Genomic DNA, 20137 nt, shown 5'->3' with positions numbered 1-20137 from the left:
AGACTACAGTCACTACAGTCTCTGAAATCAGGAGCCAGTAGGTGGATAAGCTTATATGTCCACCTCTCCGAAGTTGGATGTGTATTCAGCTACATGTTTTGTCTCTTTCTAGCAGTATCCAAGGCCAAGCGGCAAGTATAATTCCCCATCGCCAACTGTATCTTATTAAAGAGGCTTTAGATCTTTGTAAAGATGCAAATTCATTTAAAACGCATGTAACGTATCGCATTTTTTAGTAAGTCGTGCAAAAAAGTGTGAGGGGCGCATGCGAGATGCCATTAGCGTAGGACTTTCAAATTGCAGGAAAGAAGTGGCTGGCAATGTTAAAGGCAACCCAAGTAATATTAGGGCCCGAAAATCAGATTTTGAATGTCAATCTATTTAGTAATTTCTCTACATGATTAGTTCAAACAACACTATCACAATGTATAGTGACGTCTATGAGGCAAAATATGACTTTGCTGTGATGTGAGAACTCACTGAAAATCGTCGACGGGGTTTTTGTAGGCTCGCGAAACTAAGGGGATCATTGTATGGCATGTTTTTGCATGGTTTTAAAATGCTCAAAGTATGAAGTTATTACACAAATGTGCTAGACAGTGTTAGTAAATGTCACTACAATAAAGATTTCAGCATTTTTTCCCCTATTTTTTGTCCCCAATATTGCTTTGGTTGCCTTTAAGGTGTTTTTGTTGGTATATAACCCTTGATGAATGTTTTAAGCTAGCTTTGCCAGTAGAAAATTATCACCATAATAAGTGATATTGTCTTTATGATCCCTTGTTTTATATATGTGTATGTATGTTTGTATGAATGTATGTATGTATGTGTATTTTAGGCAATAAATGAACAATGAAAAGATGTTAAGGTTCTATGTTGGTATATGACCCTGTATATGTTTTTGAGCTAGCTTTGCCTGTAGAATGGTACCACAATAAGTGATAGCGTCTTCCTGATTCCTTGTTTAAATGATAGATAAAAAAATTCTGGGAAAAAGTATATCAAAGACACTGTGCAACGTTGAGATGAGACCTCGATTCCTTCAGGTTCGTCCCGTACACAGTAGTCGCGCCATTTCCATATTCTCCCCAGCAGAGGTTTCGGAACGTTGAGAGATCTCGGAGTGGGCGCGATTTTTACGTTAAAAATCGCGGCCACTCCTAGCCCTCTCAACCGAAACCTCTGCTGGGAGAATTCCATTTCCATAACCCAAAAGGTCAGCGCGCGCAGACATGTTAAGCCTTTTGAAGGTTCGGCGGCGCGAGTGCGACATTATCGTGATCCCAGGTAAGACAGCTGGGTTTACTCGGGGTCACCAATGGGGTCATCGCGCTCCGGGGCAGGCACTGAAAGTCTGAATGGAAGAGGCCAATACTGGCAATAGGAAAATACAAATGGTAACATAGTAAAACGGGTCAACGTCTGTGCTTGAAATATTCTCTCTCACAGGAAAAACATCAACATTTTTAATGTGAAAATAATACTTATTTTGTACACATATTCGCAGCGACGTTTATACTAAGTTGCAGAATGTCCCAGACGAAATATTCCGTTATGGCTATATGCTGTGTATGTATATCTGTTTGGTTTTGCACATTGACTAATGGCTGAATACTAGCAGATAAGTTTGTACAGATTTTACGCCTCCTGGTGGCTTTTGTAGGTATTGCAACAGATCTTTATATCCTCTGTTCTGGACATACTGTGGTTTTGATTGTTCTTGTTGCCAAGACGACCCAATCTTTGTTTAGGAATCAAAGCAAAATATATATGATATATATAGATATATACGGCAGCCAACATTTCCCCAGGCACTGCTTAAAATACTTGTCAAAGGATCAGCAACCTTCTCTTGATATTAGCATTGTCTTCTCACGGACAGGAGTCTGTTTCCATAAACCCACGCTTTCAGGGGTTTTGTCCATATATGGTACTAGAAAGCGCCGGGGATGAAAATGGATTCATTAGCCTTAGGGATTTTCCTCGAAAAGGTTATCTGGTTTTCTAACGAGGCTGAATTGTAGATAATTCTGGTACATAAGCTTAGAGAAAGATACGCACTGTTCGGGTAAGACATATGAGATAAAAGAAGCGTGTGACGTCAGCAACAGGTCAAAGGTGACCGGTAGTCCGTATCAGCCCCCGTCTCGGATGAAGGATGACTGATAGTCTCTGATATACAAATGGCCTCTTTCACTCCTCTTATAGAAAGTAATCCTGTTCAGATACTAATTTTTATTTACCAGTGATCGCGTTCGAGATCTAAAGCAGTATTTTCTTCACTTGCTATCAATGTCCGTGCACAGGAAATATCCTATCTATTAATTTGTTGCATTCAGCAAATACATGTTGCGAACAAAAACAAACAAACAAATGGACCATTTCTTGCCTTGATTTAAATGTGTATGCGAGCGCTATCTCCTACTGCTACCTACTACCATTTGAATTTCCTTAGCGTCGCAACGCTCCATTAAAGTTTGAGTGGAACGAAATACCGACACCCCTAAGTTTATAGAACCCGTATCGGGATCATATTAAAGTTATCATGTTGTATCCAATTGAATGTTAGGTAAGCTAAGTTATCATCCCAACTGGGCTTACCTCTAATCACAAAACCTAATCTAACAACGACGTAGGAGGTGATATCTAAATATGAAGTTTATTACTTCTCTGGATATCGACTCAAGATAGATATGATATGAAACGCGCGGCGTAGATTGCTTGTGAGATTGGGATAATAAGTTGGCTTGACGTAGATGAGGGAGGTGGGCGGGAGAGAGGCACAGACAGGCTGGTGCCGTGTCTGGTGGGAGATAAGTTGGAGTAGATGCGAGGAAGACACCCGTGACTTGTACGGGGTCGGATCAGAGCAGCCGTCGTGACTCATCGCATGCAAATGTACCTGCGGGGGTTGGAACTGATTCTAGGAGTGATTCCTGAATTGTCTCTCATTCTTCAGACACAACTTTTCGAGTATGGATCTATTGTGATAATGTGTAACGTAGACCGTACAACGTTTCAATTTTTGTAATTTATATCCATGTTTTTCGTCCTGTGTTGAAAACATCTACGATCTCTGCACAAGTACAAGATAAATGACGAAAAACATGGACGCAAACGAATGTGTACATGTTTATCATGTTTATTTATATATATGTTTATCATGTTTATATATAAATTCGCAAGCCTTACGTTTCTAGTGGCTTTTCGTAGGTCTAGTCATGCCTGTTCTTTTATCGTGACGCCATCCCTGTCATAATGTCGCTGATTTGTAGTTAATTTAACAAGGAATTATCGAATTTTCAGTACCAAGGCCAGAGGGTATTGGATCGCACATCTGTACAAGAGTATACTTCCACGATTAGGCTACGATTAGGGGAATGACTGCAAACCAAAAATACATGTCACGTCTGTTTATGGGTTAAAGAAATACAGTTATGAGCGGATAAACATGTGTAATTGTGCACTGTGATATATAACATTGGTAAATGGGGTGGAGGAACTTTTCGCATTTTTTCCCGTAAGAATAGCGTTGTTTTGCTTATTCTTTCGCCTCCCCCAACATGTCTAATCATGGCGATCTGGAAGAAATGGCACATGATATAGATACGCACCGTTCTGATCACCCGTACATCGCAGATAATCCTACTCCGGCAGATACTCAAGCGTTGCCCTTTCGCAGCTCATGACAGTCACTGAATACTCATCTCAAAGGACCATTTTTCTACAGCAAATCAAACAAATTACAAAGTACTTAAGCTTTTCCTCCGGTATAAGAGGATTCCCACGGCCTACTTTCCTCCCCCGTGCTGCAATCTTACATTTACATCAAAGTGGTCCCGGACAGTGAGGGATCAGACAAGGCAGTCTGGTTGTATTACGAGGAGGGAGAAGTCTTTGAAGCGCAGATGCTGCCCACGCCTGGGTGTGCCGCTACACACGAGTTTCCCCGTGAACATTGCAAATTAAGAGATCTTGGTTAGACAGCCGTGATGATGAAGCACCTACGGGAACAAACCCATCGATTTTGTGGAGGACTGCATGTCTCCTTCGCCCACGCGCGGGGGCGCTTTGGAGCTAGTCTTCTATTTGCCGTTCACTAGAAATAAAGTCCTTCTCCTAAGAGTGGCGTTCGTAAACAGTTGTGAAACTTAATTTTTGGAGCACAGCTATAAACTATAGAGTCTTATATAACTGTTCACCAAAACTTAAATCCTCGTGATCATTTCCGTCTATCTATAAGCATGTCTGCAGGGGGATAACGCATTTTAGACGGAATCAGCGAAAAATTCACAAAAGCGAGGAACAAGATTTTTGAACTCCTGTTGATTTATGAACTGAAAATAATAAAACTGCAAAACAGACATCTGCTTTGGCCGGTGCCTGGTAGCGTGAAACGTCGTGTGTCCTGAACTACCCTCCAAAACACATGACAAAACATCACAGATACGTTCAGTGACATTTACAGCGATAGACTAAGCCGTTACACTGGAGTGACTGTCATTTTTTGTTGTTTGCCTTCCTATAGATCCTGAGGGGAAACACTGGCCGTTATCAGTTGCAGATTGGTGAGCTGTCAGAACGGTTTGATGACTTCTAACAGAAGAAGTGCGTCGCTAGGCGGCAGCCCTGCACATACACAGGTAAGACACGTCTGATACTTACAGTCTTTACACTTACAGCCAATCAACGGTTTCAAGATCACGATTCAAAATCCCGGTCTCGTTTGCAGCCTCTATCATGCTCCACAGGTCGCTGGAAAAATAGTAGATATTTGAAATTGCTTCATACATACAACAGGCTTGGAAGAAACGTGAGCACTATATCTATGCATAACAAGACAACAACAACAAAAATATTTTAGTGGAATGATTTGATCCTATTTTGCAGCAAGTTTTGGGTTTGTTTGGTTTTGTCTTTACCATGCCATGTTCTGTTTTGACTGTTATATATTGAGTTGATATACGTGTTGTTACCTTCAACAACTGTTGGTTTGAAATCTATTTATGTTCATCTACCATACGTACCACTTGTTTCCTTTTAGTTGATTTGAATCAATATACCAGGTGTGTTCCTTTTGTGTTGTCACTGTAATATATTCATATAATTTTTTGTCAGAATCTCAACTTTGCCTCTCCACAGACAAAGCTGACATGCATTGATGTACAACTGACGTAACTGGACGCATGCGCAGATGAGCGTGCGACACACTGCCGACATATGGACCTAGGCACCGAATCCAGCAAGTACCCGGTCAGTAGTTTAGCAGTTTATAATATTTCGCTGCTGTGTGTGTGTGTGTGTGTTTGTGATGTGTGTGTGTGTGTGCGTGTGGTGTGGTGTGTGTGTGTGTGTGTGTGAGTGTGAGTGTGATTGCATGTGTGCGAGTCTGTGTATGTGTGAGCGAAAGAGAGAGAGTGTACGCGTGTATTTGTATGTGTACGTATGTAATACTATGTATGTGTGCTTGTGTATGTGTGTGTGTGTAACGTTATGTGTGTGTGCGTGTGTGTGTTTGAGAGAGAGTCCGAGCGAGAGAGAGAGTGTGTGTACGTGTCAATCTGTGTGAGAGAGTGTAGTGTGTGTTTCAGATTTACTTGGTAACTTCCAGTTTCAACCATCCAACATGGCGGCCATTGCTTACGTCATAGTCACGTGAGCGCAACCCCCCTACAGTGCAGACGATCTTTTCCTGCCCCCCTCCCCCACTCGATAAAACAAAACGAAATAGATATCGATCCAGTTTAGCTCACTGAAGATCTAATCTTCCATTGGTTGCGACAAAGAAGACAGACGCTTTGTATAGTATTTTCAGGTTCATTGTACCGGGGAAATTCCCCTAGCTCTTTTCAACAAGTACAATGAACAGTGGACCACGGGTTAACGTCCCGTCCTAGGGACTACAACCCTTCTCGGTAGCGTGCATGTCGGGTGAGAGACACAGTCCAGATTAAACTCGCAGCTTCTAGTTCCATAGTGACCACTGGACCACACGCGCTACCGGCGTGAATGAACAAGTAGCCAGCCTTGATCAAAGAAGATTTAACAACCAAGTCACTTGCGCCAGGACATGACCTCAGAATAAAACGATATCTCCCATCAGGCTGTTGGGGGCGTTTGAATTCAAATCTTAACGACATTAGAGAGCTGAGTGGGCGTTATTATTCATAAAGGTCGTTCTATACCTTTTAACGTGCGATAGCTATCGTCGAGTCTTACGATTTTAAGCTTGTATCAAGTTTCGAATTCAGTCTCTCGTAAAAAGATTTTTAACACTGCCGGACAACGCATTTATTGAACGCATGGTGAGCCTTACATTTAATGACTTTGATAACATGCATTTGAGCATTTGAACCACTTCACGTTTGACTATCACATTGGTATATTAAGCCACAATATGCTGTCTATGTCTATATATACGTCGAAACAACGTAACGTAATTATCTTCGCCGAGTACTAGTACTCGGAGAAGATTATGTTAGTTGAGGAGAAGATTATGTCGGTTGAGACATCTGTTGGGTGGGTCTGTATATATGCCAAGAGCATAACTCAAGAAAGCTTCGATGAATCTTTATGATTTTCGGTAGGTGTGTAGTGGTTCAAAACGGTATGGTGTATGCAGGGGGTGATAAGCATGTGAATATTAATCACTCTCCATAACAGGCCTTGATTATTTGGCGTGTAATGTGTTCGTGGAACTCTAGTTATGGCTGAAAAGACTCCAAGCTATAATACGATATGATAAAAGTCATATATTTGACATTTCACGTTTTGTGGTCTCAATAAATCACTGTCTTTGGATACTGAGCAGAAATTTGGGGAAACATTTATGGTGAAAACACTCGGTGCCAATGCCCATAAACCCATACACTACAGATTCGGTCGATATCGACAAACTCGATATAACACCTCCAAGCAAGGGTAACAATGGACCATTGTAAGTGCAGGTATGAGGTCATCGCACACGCAAACCCATAAACCCAGCTGCACTTAAGGATATTAAATAATGGGGCGGTCACTAACCTGTGTTTCCTAACCCCCGAACACTTGCACTTGACCCCTTCACATACCAAGTCTTTATATCGACAATTTGATCGATACAGTGTTTTAGCTGTGGATTGCGACAAACCCACTGTAAATCTGTCGCACATTTAGTCCCCAGTGCACGGCCATGGTTACACACCCCATACCTTCGCGCTCCTATTCTTTGAGATGCACCAAAGATGAATTGACATTGGCTTCTATCCAAATTCGTCGTTTGCAATATTGAGCACGTTTGCAACTTTACAATGTGTGCGTCAAAACTATTCGGCAAACTCATTAAGTTTCTGTCAGCTTTTAAGTGCTTTTTAATGTCTGCATTGTTGCCGTGATAAAGTCATTAGTGGCGTTTGTCTTCTGCAGTACAGAATAAAACCACTAAAGCGTGTGCAGTCTTTGGTGATTGTCGAAGGTGGCTAAGTCAAAGACACCCCCCCCCCAAATCTTACGGGACAGTACATCCATCAATTTGATGCTTCTTTGTTTATAAAGATAACGATAAGTTGATATCAAGATAAAAGTGTCTTTTTAAAAAGAATTCAGACTCTAACCCCGAACTTTTTTCTAATAAACCTGTACACGATTCCAACTGCGCATGCGCAACGAGGTGCTTTGTGGGCAATATGTCAACGTTGAAGGCCCATGACTTATAAATTAAACACGTCGTGGCGTATATCGGAGTATCTATACTTTTACTCTGTCGAAGAACTGTTTAAAAGTTAGGAGCCTTCACCTTTGACATATTACCTACGATGCATCTCGCTGCGCATGCCCAGTAGCAAATACGAACAAGCTTATTAATTTTCTTTGTTTGTTGTTGATTGTTGGCAGCGAGACGTTACCCAGGGAACGAGTGAGGAGGCTCCCTCGAACCTTCCCACAATGCATATCACTGCGCATGCCCAGTTGGAATCATTTTTCTTTGTTTGTTGTTCGTTGTTGGCAGGGAGACGTTACCCAGGGAACGAGTGAGGAGGCTCCCTCCAACCTTCCCACGGTGCTGATCGCGTGCGGCGCGGTGGGCGGGGCCGTCCTGGTGGCTCTGACCATCGCCGTGTGCAGGTACTGTCTGGGACGGCGCAAGGGGATCAAGAGGTGGGTTTTCAAAAGTTACATATGTTGTATACAGGGCTATCTTCAAGACCCGTCCTTCCGTCCTGGGATGGAAATATGCTTGTTAGGACGGACGAAAAGTTCACCCTTAATGTAAAAAAAATCTGAACTTCATGACATGATAATGATGAATATATATTTCTGTAAGCTTAAAATGGCAGATTTAACAACGAAAATCAACAATACTGGCTACATGATTGGGATAAAAAAAATCAAACCTGGAGTCCACCTCCATTTTATAGCCCTTGGGCCACACAGCAGCAGGCTATTCCATTGGTAGTGGTGTGTGTTTAACTTGAAGGCTCTTCCCTCCTAAGTGCGGAGTGCTAAGCAGAGAAAGCAACATGTACAAAAAAATACGTCTTTGGTATGACGCGGACCTACCGAATGCAAGGCAACCACTAAACCGGGTCTATACCTTTTAAAAGCCCACATACACCTATCTACCTAATACATGGACCAGTGGAGGCTTGGTGCATGTAGACATCAGAGATACCTGCACAGCTCCAGTTTTACCTGCACTAACCTACAGGTGGTATGTCGAACCCTTGGTGAGTGTAACCATGTGGAAAGTATTCAGCACCAAGGACAGGCCCTACAGAGTTCAAGGATTATTCCTACCAAATTAGTCCAACATTCATTATAATAGCACTGCGGTCATGCTCCTCTAAGTTGGGTACAGCCGAATTTGAATATCAACAGCAAACAAACACGAGGCTGGTCGCTCAGTCATCGACAAACTTCTGGCCAATGAGCACCATCATAACAAAGACAGGGTTTATAGCCAACCAGGATCAATGGCATATTATTTATCCAATCAGCATCAACGCTGGTATATCTTAGCCTATGGGCATCAAGTACAACAGGTCATAGCTAATCAGCGCCAGTGAGAAGGTTTTTCCAGCCAATCGGCTACAATTTACGAGAAAAAAAAGGACCAATCAATCTACATCAAAGACAGTTTAAGCAAATATAGGGCAACAGCAACACGTTTTGACTGTGTAGGCCATTTGATGTCTAATTGCAAATCATAAATTCTACAGTAACGCAGAACAACCTTTGTATGTACATATCTTAAAAAGGTCTCGCATCGCTCGAAGCTTATGATTATGATCTACACAAGCCTGACTGATTCTCTAAACAGATGCATGCTACACTTTTATCTGTAGTACGTGGGCCTTCAGAAGTTATCGTCCGTGGGTACAGGAGGGTTGTGTGGGCGTTTTTTGCTATTCAAATACTCTTAACATCTGTTTGAATACCTCCCCTTGGGTCTCTACGGGAGAGAAGAAGGAAGGAAGAGATACGCCTCCGCATTCGTTAGTGCCCAACCGTGTACACCGTTGGACATAGAGACAAAGCATTTGCCCCTTGGGTTCTATTGCATTGTGCTGCCCTTTGTTAAAGGCAACCAAAGCGATATTATGGCAAAAAAATGCTGAAATCTTTATGGTAGTGACATTTACTAACATTTTTCAGCACATTTACGTGATAACTTCATACTTTTAGGATGTTAAAACCGCGCATAATCGTGCCGTACGATGATCCCCTTAGTTTCGTCATCCTACAAAAACTCCTGCCACGATTTTCGGTGAGTTCTCACATCACAACAACGTCGTATTTTTGCATCATGGACGTTGCTATACATTGTGACAGTGTTGTTTGAACCAATCATGTATAAAAATAACTAAATAAATTGACTTTCAATATCCGAATTTTCGGACCCTAATATTGCCTGGGTTTCCTTTAAAAGATGTGTATTCATCCCAAAGTATCTGCATGCTTACAGGTCATTGTGTTGCATTGCGTTGATAAAGGAATTCCATCAGATGTTCTTCCATGTTTTTTCCACCTAATCGACCCCAGTGAGTGATCAATTACTCGGCTGATTTCACGCAAATGGAACATCAAAGGACAGCACGGCACGTTCGCCCCACAGTGCGTTCACCCAGTTTTACATACAGTATGCCGCGTTTGAAATAACATTCCAAACTAATAGTATGCAAACATATTCTGAAGAGGATCTTAAAGGCAACCCAAGCAATATTAGGGCACGAAAATCGGATTTTGAAAGTCGATTTATTTAGTCATTTCTATGCATGATTAGTTCAAACAAAACTATCACAATGTATAGCGACGTCCATGATGCAAAAATATGACGTTTTTGTAATGTGAGAACTCACTGAAAATCGTCGCCGGTTTTTTTGTAGGCTCACAAAACTAAGGGGATCATCGTATGGCATGTTTTTGAACGGTTTTAAAATGCTCAAAGTATGAAATTATTGCACAAATGTGGTAGACAGTGTTAGTAATTGTCGCTACAATAAAGATTTCAGCATTGTTTTATTTCCATTATTGCTTTGGTTGCCTTTAACTCTCATTTCCAACACAATGAAAAAAGGCAGATTTATCCAAAATTTCATACAACACCAGCCTTACAAACAACCATTCAATGAATAATCCACTGTTTCTATCGTGTAACTTTGTGCTGATTGGTTGGACACGTAATTCGGTGAGTAGTTACTCAAATATTGAAGATAGTCTGTGACGTCCTCCGTCTCTATTCAGCGATGATTGCGTTGGCAATTACAGTTGATATTCTCTTGAAGACAAAATTAATTCTTTAGAGGTGAACACCAGTGAACATTTAGGCTAAGGTTATACAGATGCAAGTTTTGTTCGGGACTTTTTTTTAAATTCTAAAATGGATCAATTTTCATATTTAATGATTTACGATACCACACAGTACAAAATGTGATCGTGACCTGTGTACGAACAAAGGAGATGGGAACTTCTGAAAAAATTCGTGCCGTCGCACATTAACTCAATTTCCTTTTCCCATGTCGCGACTCCCGTACTTAAGTCCATTATTTATAGCTTGCCTAAGTGACTAAGCACATGTCCCAACCGTTGGTTAGCGCGGCTCCCGGCCTAAGATTATTAACGCCTTGGGACGTTCCCCTAACATGCCGAGCCCAGGCGTGATAGATTAACTGATCAATTTATGTTACACGAGAAACAGATGGACCACATATCTTTTGCATCGCGCCAAGCTCAATACACGCTCAACGTTTATTGATTGAGTAAAATGGTGATATCATAATGCTTTATCGAAGTACAGAGATAGAGAGCATCTTATACAAAATACCAAATATTGAAATATAAAAGGAAGAATCTCACAAAGAGCGTTATCACATAGATATATTTTGCATCGCGTCAAGCTCAAAATACGCTCTACTTTTATAGATTGAGTAAAATTGTGATATCATAATACTTTAGAGGGAGATGGAGAATATAAGCATCTGATACAGAATACAAATATCGAAATACAAAAGGGAAAAATTAACAAAGAGTGTTATCACTAAGCCTTCAGGTGGCAAACAATTTCGTTAACATTCTTTACAAATGGGTAAATATTGTCATATTAATTATCGTGGCACAGACGTAGAGAAATGGATATAAACGTCGAAATATAAAAGGGAGATATAATCAAATATCATAATCACTAACCGTTTAGTTGGCAACGTTTCAAACGATTTCTATGAGATTCGACTTTTATAAACATAGAATTGTAAAAGAATTCACCGAAGCACATAGCTAGACAAAATGATGCAAAAGTCAAAATATGAAAAGAAAATAATGAGAAGATTAAAAAAAAACCCATTCCGATGGCAACATTTAAGTCTAACAGTTTTCATGAAGAAGGATCACCTCATTAAAAAGACGGTGCTTCTGTTTTGTCCCCAACCCCCACAAAAAATGCAAATGACTGCCCACTGAAATGTTCAAGCGAGAGCTCCCGTATCCTTTCCCCCACGCAACTCCCACGGTCGGTGATATATTCAGTCACGGTCTTTTCTCCCTGGCTGGAGGACACACACAGGTGTGTTTGCTTCCCTGTGTAACATGTTGCCGGGACGTGCTGTCTTCTTCTTCGAGAATTCAAGGCGCACCATAGGTAATGCCTTTCACGCTATTTCAAATAACCTTTCCCTAAACGTAGTATCATCGGTACGCGTTGTTGTACGTATTATATGGGATGATTGATTTTTGCTTGGGTAGGCGTTTTAAGTCAGGAAAATGAACGGAGAAATAGATTATTTACAATTCAGTAAACTCGACATTGGCGTTAAAAATCTATGATATCTAAAACATTTATGGTCGTCAGTAGCAAAGCAACAACAAAAAAACTTCAGCACTGGAAAGACATAGCAACAGCAACAATGTGTTTCAGTACCAAGGACGGTACCTTAAAAATTTTGCCACATTTTGTAAATGAAAGACGCGTGTAACAGCAGCACCTGGTGGAGCCCGGCTGTCCGTCATTGAACGATTGTCACTCCCGTCTATTGTTACACGTTTATTGATTAAATCTTCATTCCGTGATCTTAGATATGCAGTGCTTGTCTATGAAATAGGGATGGGCACGAGTTGTGCAGGAGCTGACGTCATGTTCGTGCTGGCGTCGGTAATCTTCGTGCGTCGTCGGCGAATGACGTCGATAGACCTCCCCGGGTCCGACATTTTGAAAAGCATTCCATCCCTCTCCATTTCTCGCCCCATTTTGTTCCTCCCCCTCCCGATAACGGACATTTCCGATGTCATGTCAACGGCATTCTACCTGCATTCCAGCGATTTCGGAAGGGGAAATCTTCGAAGCAACGATTTCCAACCCTATTCTGGAAGAAGATGTCCGTGAAATTTCGTTTTGACCATGTGTTTTCCATCCACTACAGCGAAGTGAGAGGCGACTATGGGGAGGGTGAAAATTTCGACATCAACGTTCACACCTTGTCAGGTAAGGCGATTTTCATCTTCATCTGTATCCTAACAACCCTTTCTGACCCCCTTTAAGAAAGATGTAGACAAACGACCTAAATGTGCCTTGAACACATGACTAGGATTGTTATTATAGTATTTAGATGATATATTTATAACGTAGCTGTGAATCGTATACATCCAATAACATAGGGGGCGTGAGCAATATATGGCATATAGTAAATTCTTACTTATGCTTTGTTGGGCTCATCTGTGCTGCTATATCTAAAATTGTCTTACAGGAATATTTTAATTCGGTCTGGCGGAAAAAGCATCTTCCATTATTGTTATTTCTTATCACCATCATCATTTCAAACATACATATAGCATTACACTAGATAGTGCGCTGAATGGAGCGTACAACATAGGACAAAATATTCACACAAAAATATGCATACAAAAATGGGAACGTCCGACGCAGGAGAATCTTCCGTATCTTGTCGTGTCGCCTGAGGTATCGTATCATCTGTCTGACCTGAAACCTTAATTGACGCGTACGTACAAGTGTAGCCTTTAATGAGATTGTAGGAATGTAGGGCAATGAGCCCAGGGGACCTCAACAGATGCGCCGAGTGAACACAACACGACGGGAAAGCACCAGGCAAGAATTGTTTCTTGGTTGCTGTTTTCTTCTGTATTGGAATGGATGCCGTTCCCTCCCCCCCTCTTCTCCATTGACAGCAGAAATTGCCGTATTTGGATATTCGTGCATTGTATTTTCTCAATTTTAGGGCGTTTAATTGCCTCCTTCACTTTCTTCACATGACATAATTGATCGTATGGAATTATTTTGATTCCAAACGGCGTATTGGATTATTTGTCTGATGGGATCGACCGCCCTTACACCTGGTGCCTCCCGTTTACCGCCAGGTGGGAAAAATCAATCCGCCTCTCACTTGATCTGTATCAAAACCGAACCGAGGGTGGTACAGTGGTCTTGTAGTAAGAGTTGTTCATAATTTACTAACATGAATCTAAAGGTTCTGGGGTCGAACCCATGGCAGGCCCTAATGTTGTGTCATTGGGAAAGGCCTTTTATACCTATTCCCTCACTAGGCTCAGGTGCGAATGAGTACCTAGCTTCGGTTAGGGACGTTCTCTCGAATGAAACGTAAAGCTGGGGGTCCCGCCACAAGAGTACGTGAAGGTCCTTCCCGGTGCGGGTGGTTTAAGCATAGTCTAGCCTCTGGGTTGACATCTTGAAAAGGTGAAAAGTAATTCTTTCAAAAATATGGTAGATTTCAATAAAGAGATAAAATAGATAAATCTGTCCAATGCACATCCCTCATTCACATGCATCGCCTGTCAGAAACATCTTTCCATTTTATCATAAAAGTACGTTTTCACCATATGGTCCTGTTGCTATTCATTAGAATATAGGCTTCAATGCTGAGCGTGAGGAATTACGTCGGAATCGAACGGCAGCGTAAAAGCATTAAATTGATTTATAACCTAGAGCCATGCCTCTGTTATGGCATAGCGTGCCAGCCTATGTTCGGATAAAGATAGGATTGGGTCATGATATACAATGCACCTGCCAAATCTTTTATGGGTCTAATATTTAATCTACACTCGCTAGATTGTTCCATTTAGGTTTTTTTAATGATGAAAGATTTTATTTTGGTAGCGCATGGGGGAGGAGGAGATGTAGATATATTGGCCCAGAAATCATAATTCTTCAAAACTATATTCGAAGTAGCTTATTATACATATCCTAGAACTGAATTCAAGATCTTTTTATCACAGACCTTGATAACAACCAAAATAGAACAGAAACCGTTTCTGAAACGCCGTTCTAATTGACCAATAAAGAGTAAACCAGTCATGAAAAATACTTATAAATTATTGTTTTATATATACCAGACATTTGTTTTTAAGGAGTACTTATACATATGGATGCATTGAAAGTACTGTGATTCTTGAAGATAAAATGTGCCATAAAGCTACGTATATGGAATATCTGTTTTGTACCCAAAACCTCTTCCCCGTCTGGTTTTGCTTTGATATGTGCATGATCGCAAGCTACCATAAACCATGATCCCCAACCCCTAGAGAAACAATTTGTTTATTTGTTGTTTTTCTTTTTTTTCCCATCTTCCAAGGGCTTCTATATAGCAACAGCCAAGCTTAGCCTGTAACATTTTCATTACTTGACTTTATCAAATTACTATTCATCTACCTATCATCGGTACCGTTCGATAGTTGCGATAGATTTATGATTCGTCCATTGAAATATTATTTGTGGTTCTGAAGTAATTGCCTTAATTGAATTCCGTCATAAAACGGATATCATATTTCGACACACACTTATTCACGAATCGATAAGGTCTCTATATTAATGTCAAGAATATAATTGTATGCTAGTGTACAATAGCAACTTGATACACATATTCCCCCACAAATATCAAGGTGCACAAAATCAATGTGAACAATTTTGGGTGCACAAAAGTGCAAATGCAGTAACTTAATGTAAGTATTCCCCCACAAATATCAAGGTGCACAAAACCAAGGTGCACAATTTTGGTGCACAAAAGTGCAAATGCAGTAACTTAATGTGCGTATTCTCTCACAAATATCAAGGGGCACAAAATCAAGGTGCACAATTTTGGGTGCACAAAAGTGCAAATACACCTAGTATTTCAAGCCCTGGCCAATGAATTGTTACATGCAATGCCATTTGCTGGAATATCTCAATTGCTCTCAAGAGGGATTCAACCACGCTGTATTATTAATGGATGACTATCAAATGTTACTATTTTTAGCACAAGGTGTAGTGGGTTTAATGTTTTCAAGGTTTTGTATATCGTTATATGTTATAACTTTTAGCGTTATGTGTTATTATAACTTTTTTATCAAAGAAACTGCCCATCTGGTTGCAATATCCATTTTTCTTTGATACAGTGAATCGATGTGGTCGCGGGTCAATCCGGGTGACCCAGTGCTTTGCAGATGGAAAAATCTATATGTACGGGGGCGATATATTTGCATTAGCGTTATTGTCGGGCGGTCAATGACCTCCCCGTCATCACGATGGTCGCTATGGTAACGCCATCACCATAGCAACTGACGTCACGGTACCGTTCTGATCTGCCATGCAGATATTCCCGAAGACGCCGTTCCGACTCTGGTACTGAGCGGTGGTCAGCTGGGCGTTCCCGACCAATCAACGCAGCGCAGGGTGTCCTTCCAGGGCGTGGATCTCCTTGACGACGACGACAGCCCCTTAAGGAGGGACTCCAACAAGAGAAGAAGGTGAGTTCCGCATAACAGACAGTAGACAAGCTTCTTTAGCTCTCAGTATAGCGTGTTCCGCAAATTCTCTTTTCGTTTATCTCTTTGTCACCAAACAGTTGGGGATTTGCCTGATAGATCCATTGATGGATGCACGAATTATTGATTAGATTGTACTGTGTATCATTTTTTTAAGAATCTGATAAAACCAAAATATGTATGAAGGCTTTTACTACATTATATATTCGTCAAACCTGTAAGTGATACGTAATACAGCCTCGCTCGGACTGCGATGTATTTCAGAAATATAAGGTACAGGGACGTTTTCTACCACAAGCATGGAAGAGCGTAAGGAGTATAACTAAAAACCTCCGACCTAATTAGGGAATGGGGTCCTCGTGCCCTCAGATGATCTCTCTGAGGCTGACGTCACGGCTCCGAACGGACATGAATCTATCTAGCATAGCATTGGTATGTAAGAGCGATTGTAAGGTCTGCCTAAGTGGCCAGTCTAACGACAACCTACGCGTTTCAGATACACGGAGGGAGACTTCCACCACCTGAAGAAGGCACGTCTGAACAAGACCTTGGGCCTTCCCGCCATCCTGAAGTCGGCCTCGGTGGACTCGCCCCGCCCCGCCCGCGAGACCTACCCGCTCCTCACCATCACCCACGCCGACGAGATGGCAGACGAGGCGGAGAGCCCGAAAGAGACAGACACGGAGTCCCCGGGCCCAGACAGCCGCCGCTCGGATCGCAGGAAGTCCTCCGAAGTCAGCGTGCCCGTGGAAGTACACCGTGGAAGCGAGCCCTCCAAGCAGGAAGGGTCGGGAGAGCAGAGCGCCGTCAGGCAGTTCTTCCGAAAACTGCAGAAACACGCCAGCCTGGACGCCGTGTTGCCTTCGCAGCAGAAGATCCAGCAATGGAAGACAAGCAGGCCTTGGAAGAGCTTCGACTGCCAAGTGTTGAGCTCTCACCCCCGTCCCCTGCTGAGGCAACGCGCGGTGTCCGATCCCGTCGAAAGAGACCCAGGGAAGCCCGATTTCACACTGGATCGCAAAAATAAGAACTCTTCCAGTCGATTCCAGTCGACGGGAAACTTCCAGGCTTTGGCGGGTGCGGAGGATCTCACGCCGGTCCAGAGTCAACAGGCTGAGAACAAAACGGCAAGTCTCTCCGCGCCTGACAACAAGGACCTTTCCCGGCACATCTGGCACCTAAGAACCACCCTGGAACTAGACACGGACGTGTCGTCTCAACACGGCGCCGAGTCACCCAACGGGGACAACCTCTCCAGCCCGGAACAGGAAGGGTCCGAGGGAAAGGTGGTAGGATGCGTCTCGCCCGCTGCAGCAGCGAGTGCACCGCAGGGCCCAGCTGCACGTCCGCGGTCCCCTCGCCGCCCGCTCTCCCGCCAGGCGAGCGAGGAACGCGAGACTGAGGGAGGAGGCGGAGGAGGTGAAGACCCGCCCAGCCCCAACACGAGACTCCTGATGATGCAGTCAGACAGCGGCTACGTTTCCATAGAAAAGCAGCCGAAACTGGTGCATCAGAAGGAGGGGATACGGTTTACCTTTGATGAGGAGGACCTGGAGTCGATGGCAGCCGTCCGCGAGGTACCGACGACGTTTGCGACGGCGACGTCTCCCCGCGTCACCGTACAAGACTTCAGTCAAGACCAGGAGAAACAACAGGAACAAGAACAGTCGGAGCCGAGCCAGGAGAAACAACAGGAACAGGGACAGTCGGAGCTGAGCCCTGTTCCTCTCAGTCCAAAGTCAGCGGCAGAGAGAAGGAAGTCCTTCACATCAGAGGGGAAAACTGAACCTGTGCCGATGGATCTGGAGGCTTCCGCGGAAGGGAACAGCGGGCACCGCCCCGCTAGCCCGTCCAAACAACTTGTCGTCAAAGGGAAATTCCGACTCGCCTCGGCGAAAGAACGCTACGAGTACCCGAGACGAGACTACAGCATCGACGAGAAAACAGACGCGATCTTTAACGAGTTCCTTCGACAGGACGTGATGTTTGAGGACACTCTGAGCGTGCGCAGTAGGCGAAGGCACCACCGTAAGCGGCACAGCGAGAGCCTGTCGGAGCAGGCAAACCACCACAGCGCGCATGCGCATAACAGGTCTCCCGAGAGACACAGGCTCCCGATCTCCGGCTCGAACACTCTACCGCACGACAAGAGCAAGAACAAGGGGATCATGCGCCGGCTTGTACCGGACAACCACGACAGAAGCATGCATAAAGTGGTCACCGAAAGAACTGACGATCGCGTCTCGGTAGAAAGCGGTAGCATTTTACCGAGACGAGCAACAAGTCCAAACACAACAACTACTAGTAGTGAAAAAACAGACACTGGCAGAAATACGCTATAGCTGCGCGAATGCTGCGGTCGCGATCGGTAGTATGAAATAAGTCAAATGTTTATATTATCGTCACCAAGAGTGGCTTAAAAAGACAACGGAGGATGGTGAGAACTTATCTATATTGGGCTTTACTTGTACAAACGTTTCCTTTTCCGTTAGCCCGTTTTTTTAAATTTGAAAATTCAAACACTGACTTTCTTTAATATTTCAAGGGACGTATCTCAGAAACAACTGAGAATGATACGCACTTAAGATACTATTAGATCTCACTAGCAGAAGTTTTTGAAAAGTAACAAAAATATTTTTGCCCTGTACACAAGACAGATTTAGAGGAAATATATAAGTCATGAATAATACCTTACGAAGATGTACAGAAAAGGAACTGAATTCAACCGAGATTACGTAATATCTAACACTTATATACTTCAACATTTGCATCATTTTATCGACAGAAGTCAAACAATACAATACTATATTACAAAGATGAACTTTCTCGTCAAATCGGAACAAATATCACTGTAAATGTTGCATGATCACAACACGAAGACTACGTATGGCATTTTCATAAGAATTAATAAAGGATCTACCTACAGACTGTATCAGAAAACGTGTATGCTATCTTTTTACTTTTCAAGCAGAGGTTAGGGTCCGGCTTGTTTATGACGTTTTTAAAGGCGTTTTTGTCGGGCTTTCTATTTTGACATTTTTTTCGTCCGCTAGCCACAAGAAGCAAAACCGTACAAAATATAAAGCCCTTAAAAACGCCCGTAAAAAGCCGTCAAAAACAAGCAGGAGCCAAACCTCTGCTTGGAGAGTAATCCTTTACTGTGAGTTGTATGTTGTCTCATAACTTTGATCTATCATTATAGGAATAGCTATGGAACAAACATTAACAAAACATAACCAAATTAAAACATAGTGGATACTAACCATAACCAAACTGCAACGAACTACATGTATGTACAGACAGTATTCAAAAAAATTGGTATGTGTATATGATATTTACATTAACATACCTCTCCTGGGAGCCAAAACATTGTTTAAGGTTAAAAAAGGTGAATTCTACATATTTTCAAATACCATGGGAAAAGATCATGTATACTGATATCACATGTAATTTTCAACTGAGTGTAGAATTCAGGAATTAAAATAATATATCAAAATATAAAAGCTAAATATACGATAATCTCAATATGCTTTTGCTACCTGAAACTCGAAGCTTTTACTTGTCCTAACACCGCTACTTAAAATATGGGCTCATAGTTTCAACATTGTTTAGATTCTATGGAAAGCACTAGCTAGTTGAACTGTGTAACAATTTACACTAGAGGACATGTCAACAGAAACGTTGTCTATGACTACGTGGCAAGACTTCAGAATTTCATCGACAAATAGATGATAATTTTCCCAAGGATATCAGCCATCAAAAGCTGCTGAAATCAGGACCTTTGACTTACTCTCCAAGCAGAGGAGGGGTTCCGGCAGGTTTTTGACGTGTTTTAGGCGTTTTTGTCGGGCTTTCAAAAAATGACAAAGTAGAAAGCCCGACAAAAACGCATAAA

General features: G+C 42.3%; 1 protein-coding gene across 2 annotated transcripts in view; it reads left to right on the top strand.

The window, feature by feature from the left end:
- The window catches only part of LOC136444692 (voltage-dependent calcium channel beta subunit-associated regulatory protein-like), a 36131-nt gene extending 16949 nt beyond the window's left edge, over positions 1-19182 (top strand). For both annotated transcript variants that reach the window (XM_066442380.1, XM_066442381.1), the window contains exons 2-7: positions 4529-4643; positions 5143-5253; positions 7988-8136; positions 12891-12952; positions 16071-16224; positions 16739-19182. In XM_066442380.1, coding sequence (XP_066298477.1) covers positions 5221-5253; positions 7988-8136; positions 12891-12952; positions 16071-16224; positions 16739-18584 — 2244 coding nt within the window. In that variant the 5' untranslated portion in view covers positions 4529-4643; positions 5143-5220 and the 3' untranslated portion in view covers positions 18585-19182. The remainder of the gene's footprint in view (positions 1-4528; positions 4644-5142; positions 5254-7987; positions 8137-12890; positions 12953-16070; positions 16225-16738) is intronic.
- The last annotated feature ends 955 nt before the right edge of the window (positions 19183-20137 follow it).

This window comes from Branchiostoma lanceolatum, chromosome 11 (genome assembly GCF_035083965.1).
Source record: "Branchiostoma lanceolatum isolate klBraLanc5 chromosome 11, klBraLanc5.hap2, whole genome shotgun sequence".
In the NCBI taxonomy this organism is placed as follows: domain Eukaryota; kingdom Metazoa; phylum Chordata; class Leptocardii; order Amphioxiformes; family Branchiostomatidae; genus Branchiostoma; species Branchiostoma lanceolatum.
This window is presented reverse-complemented; position numbering and strand designations above follow the sequence as displayed.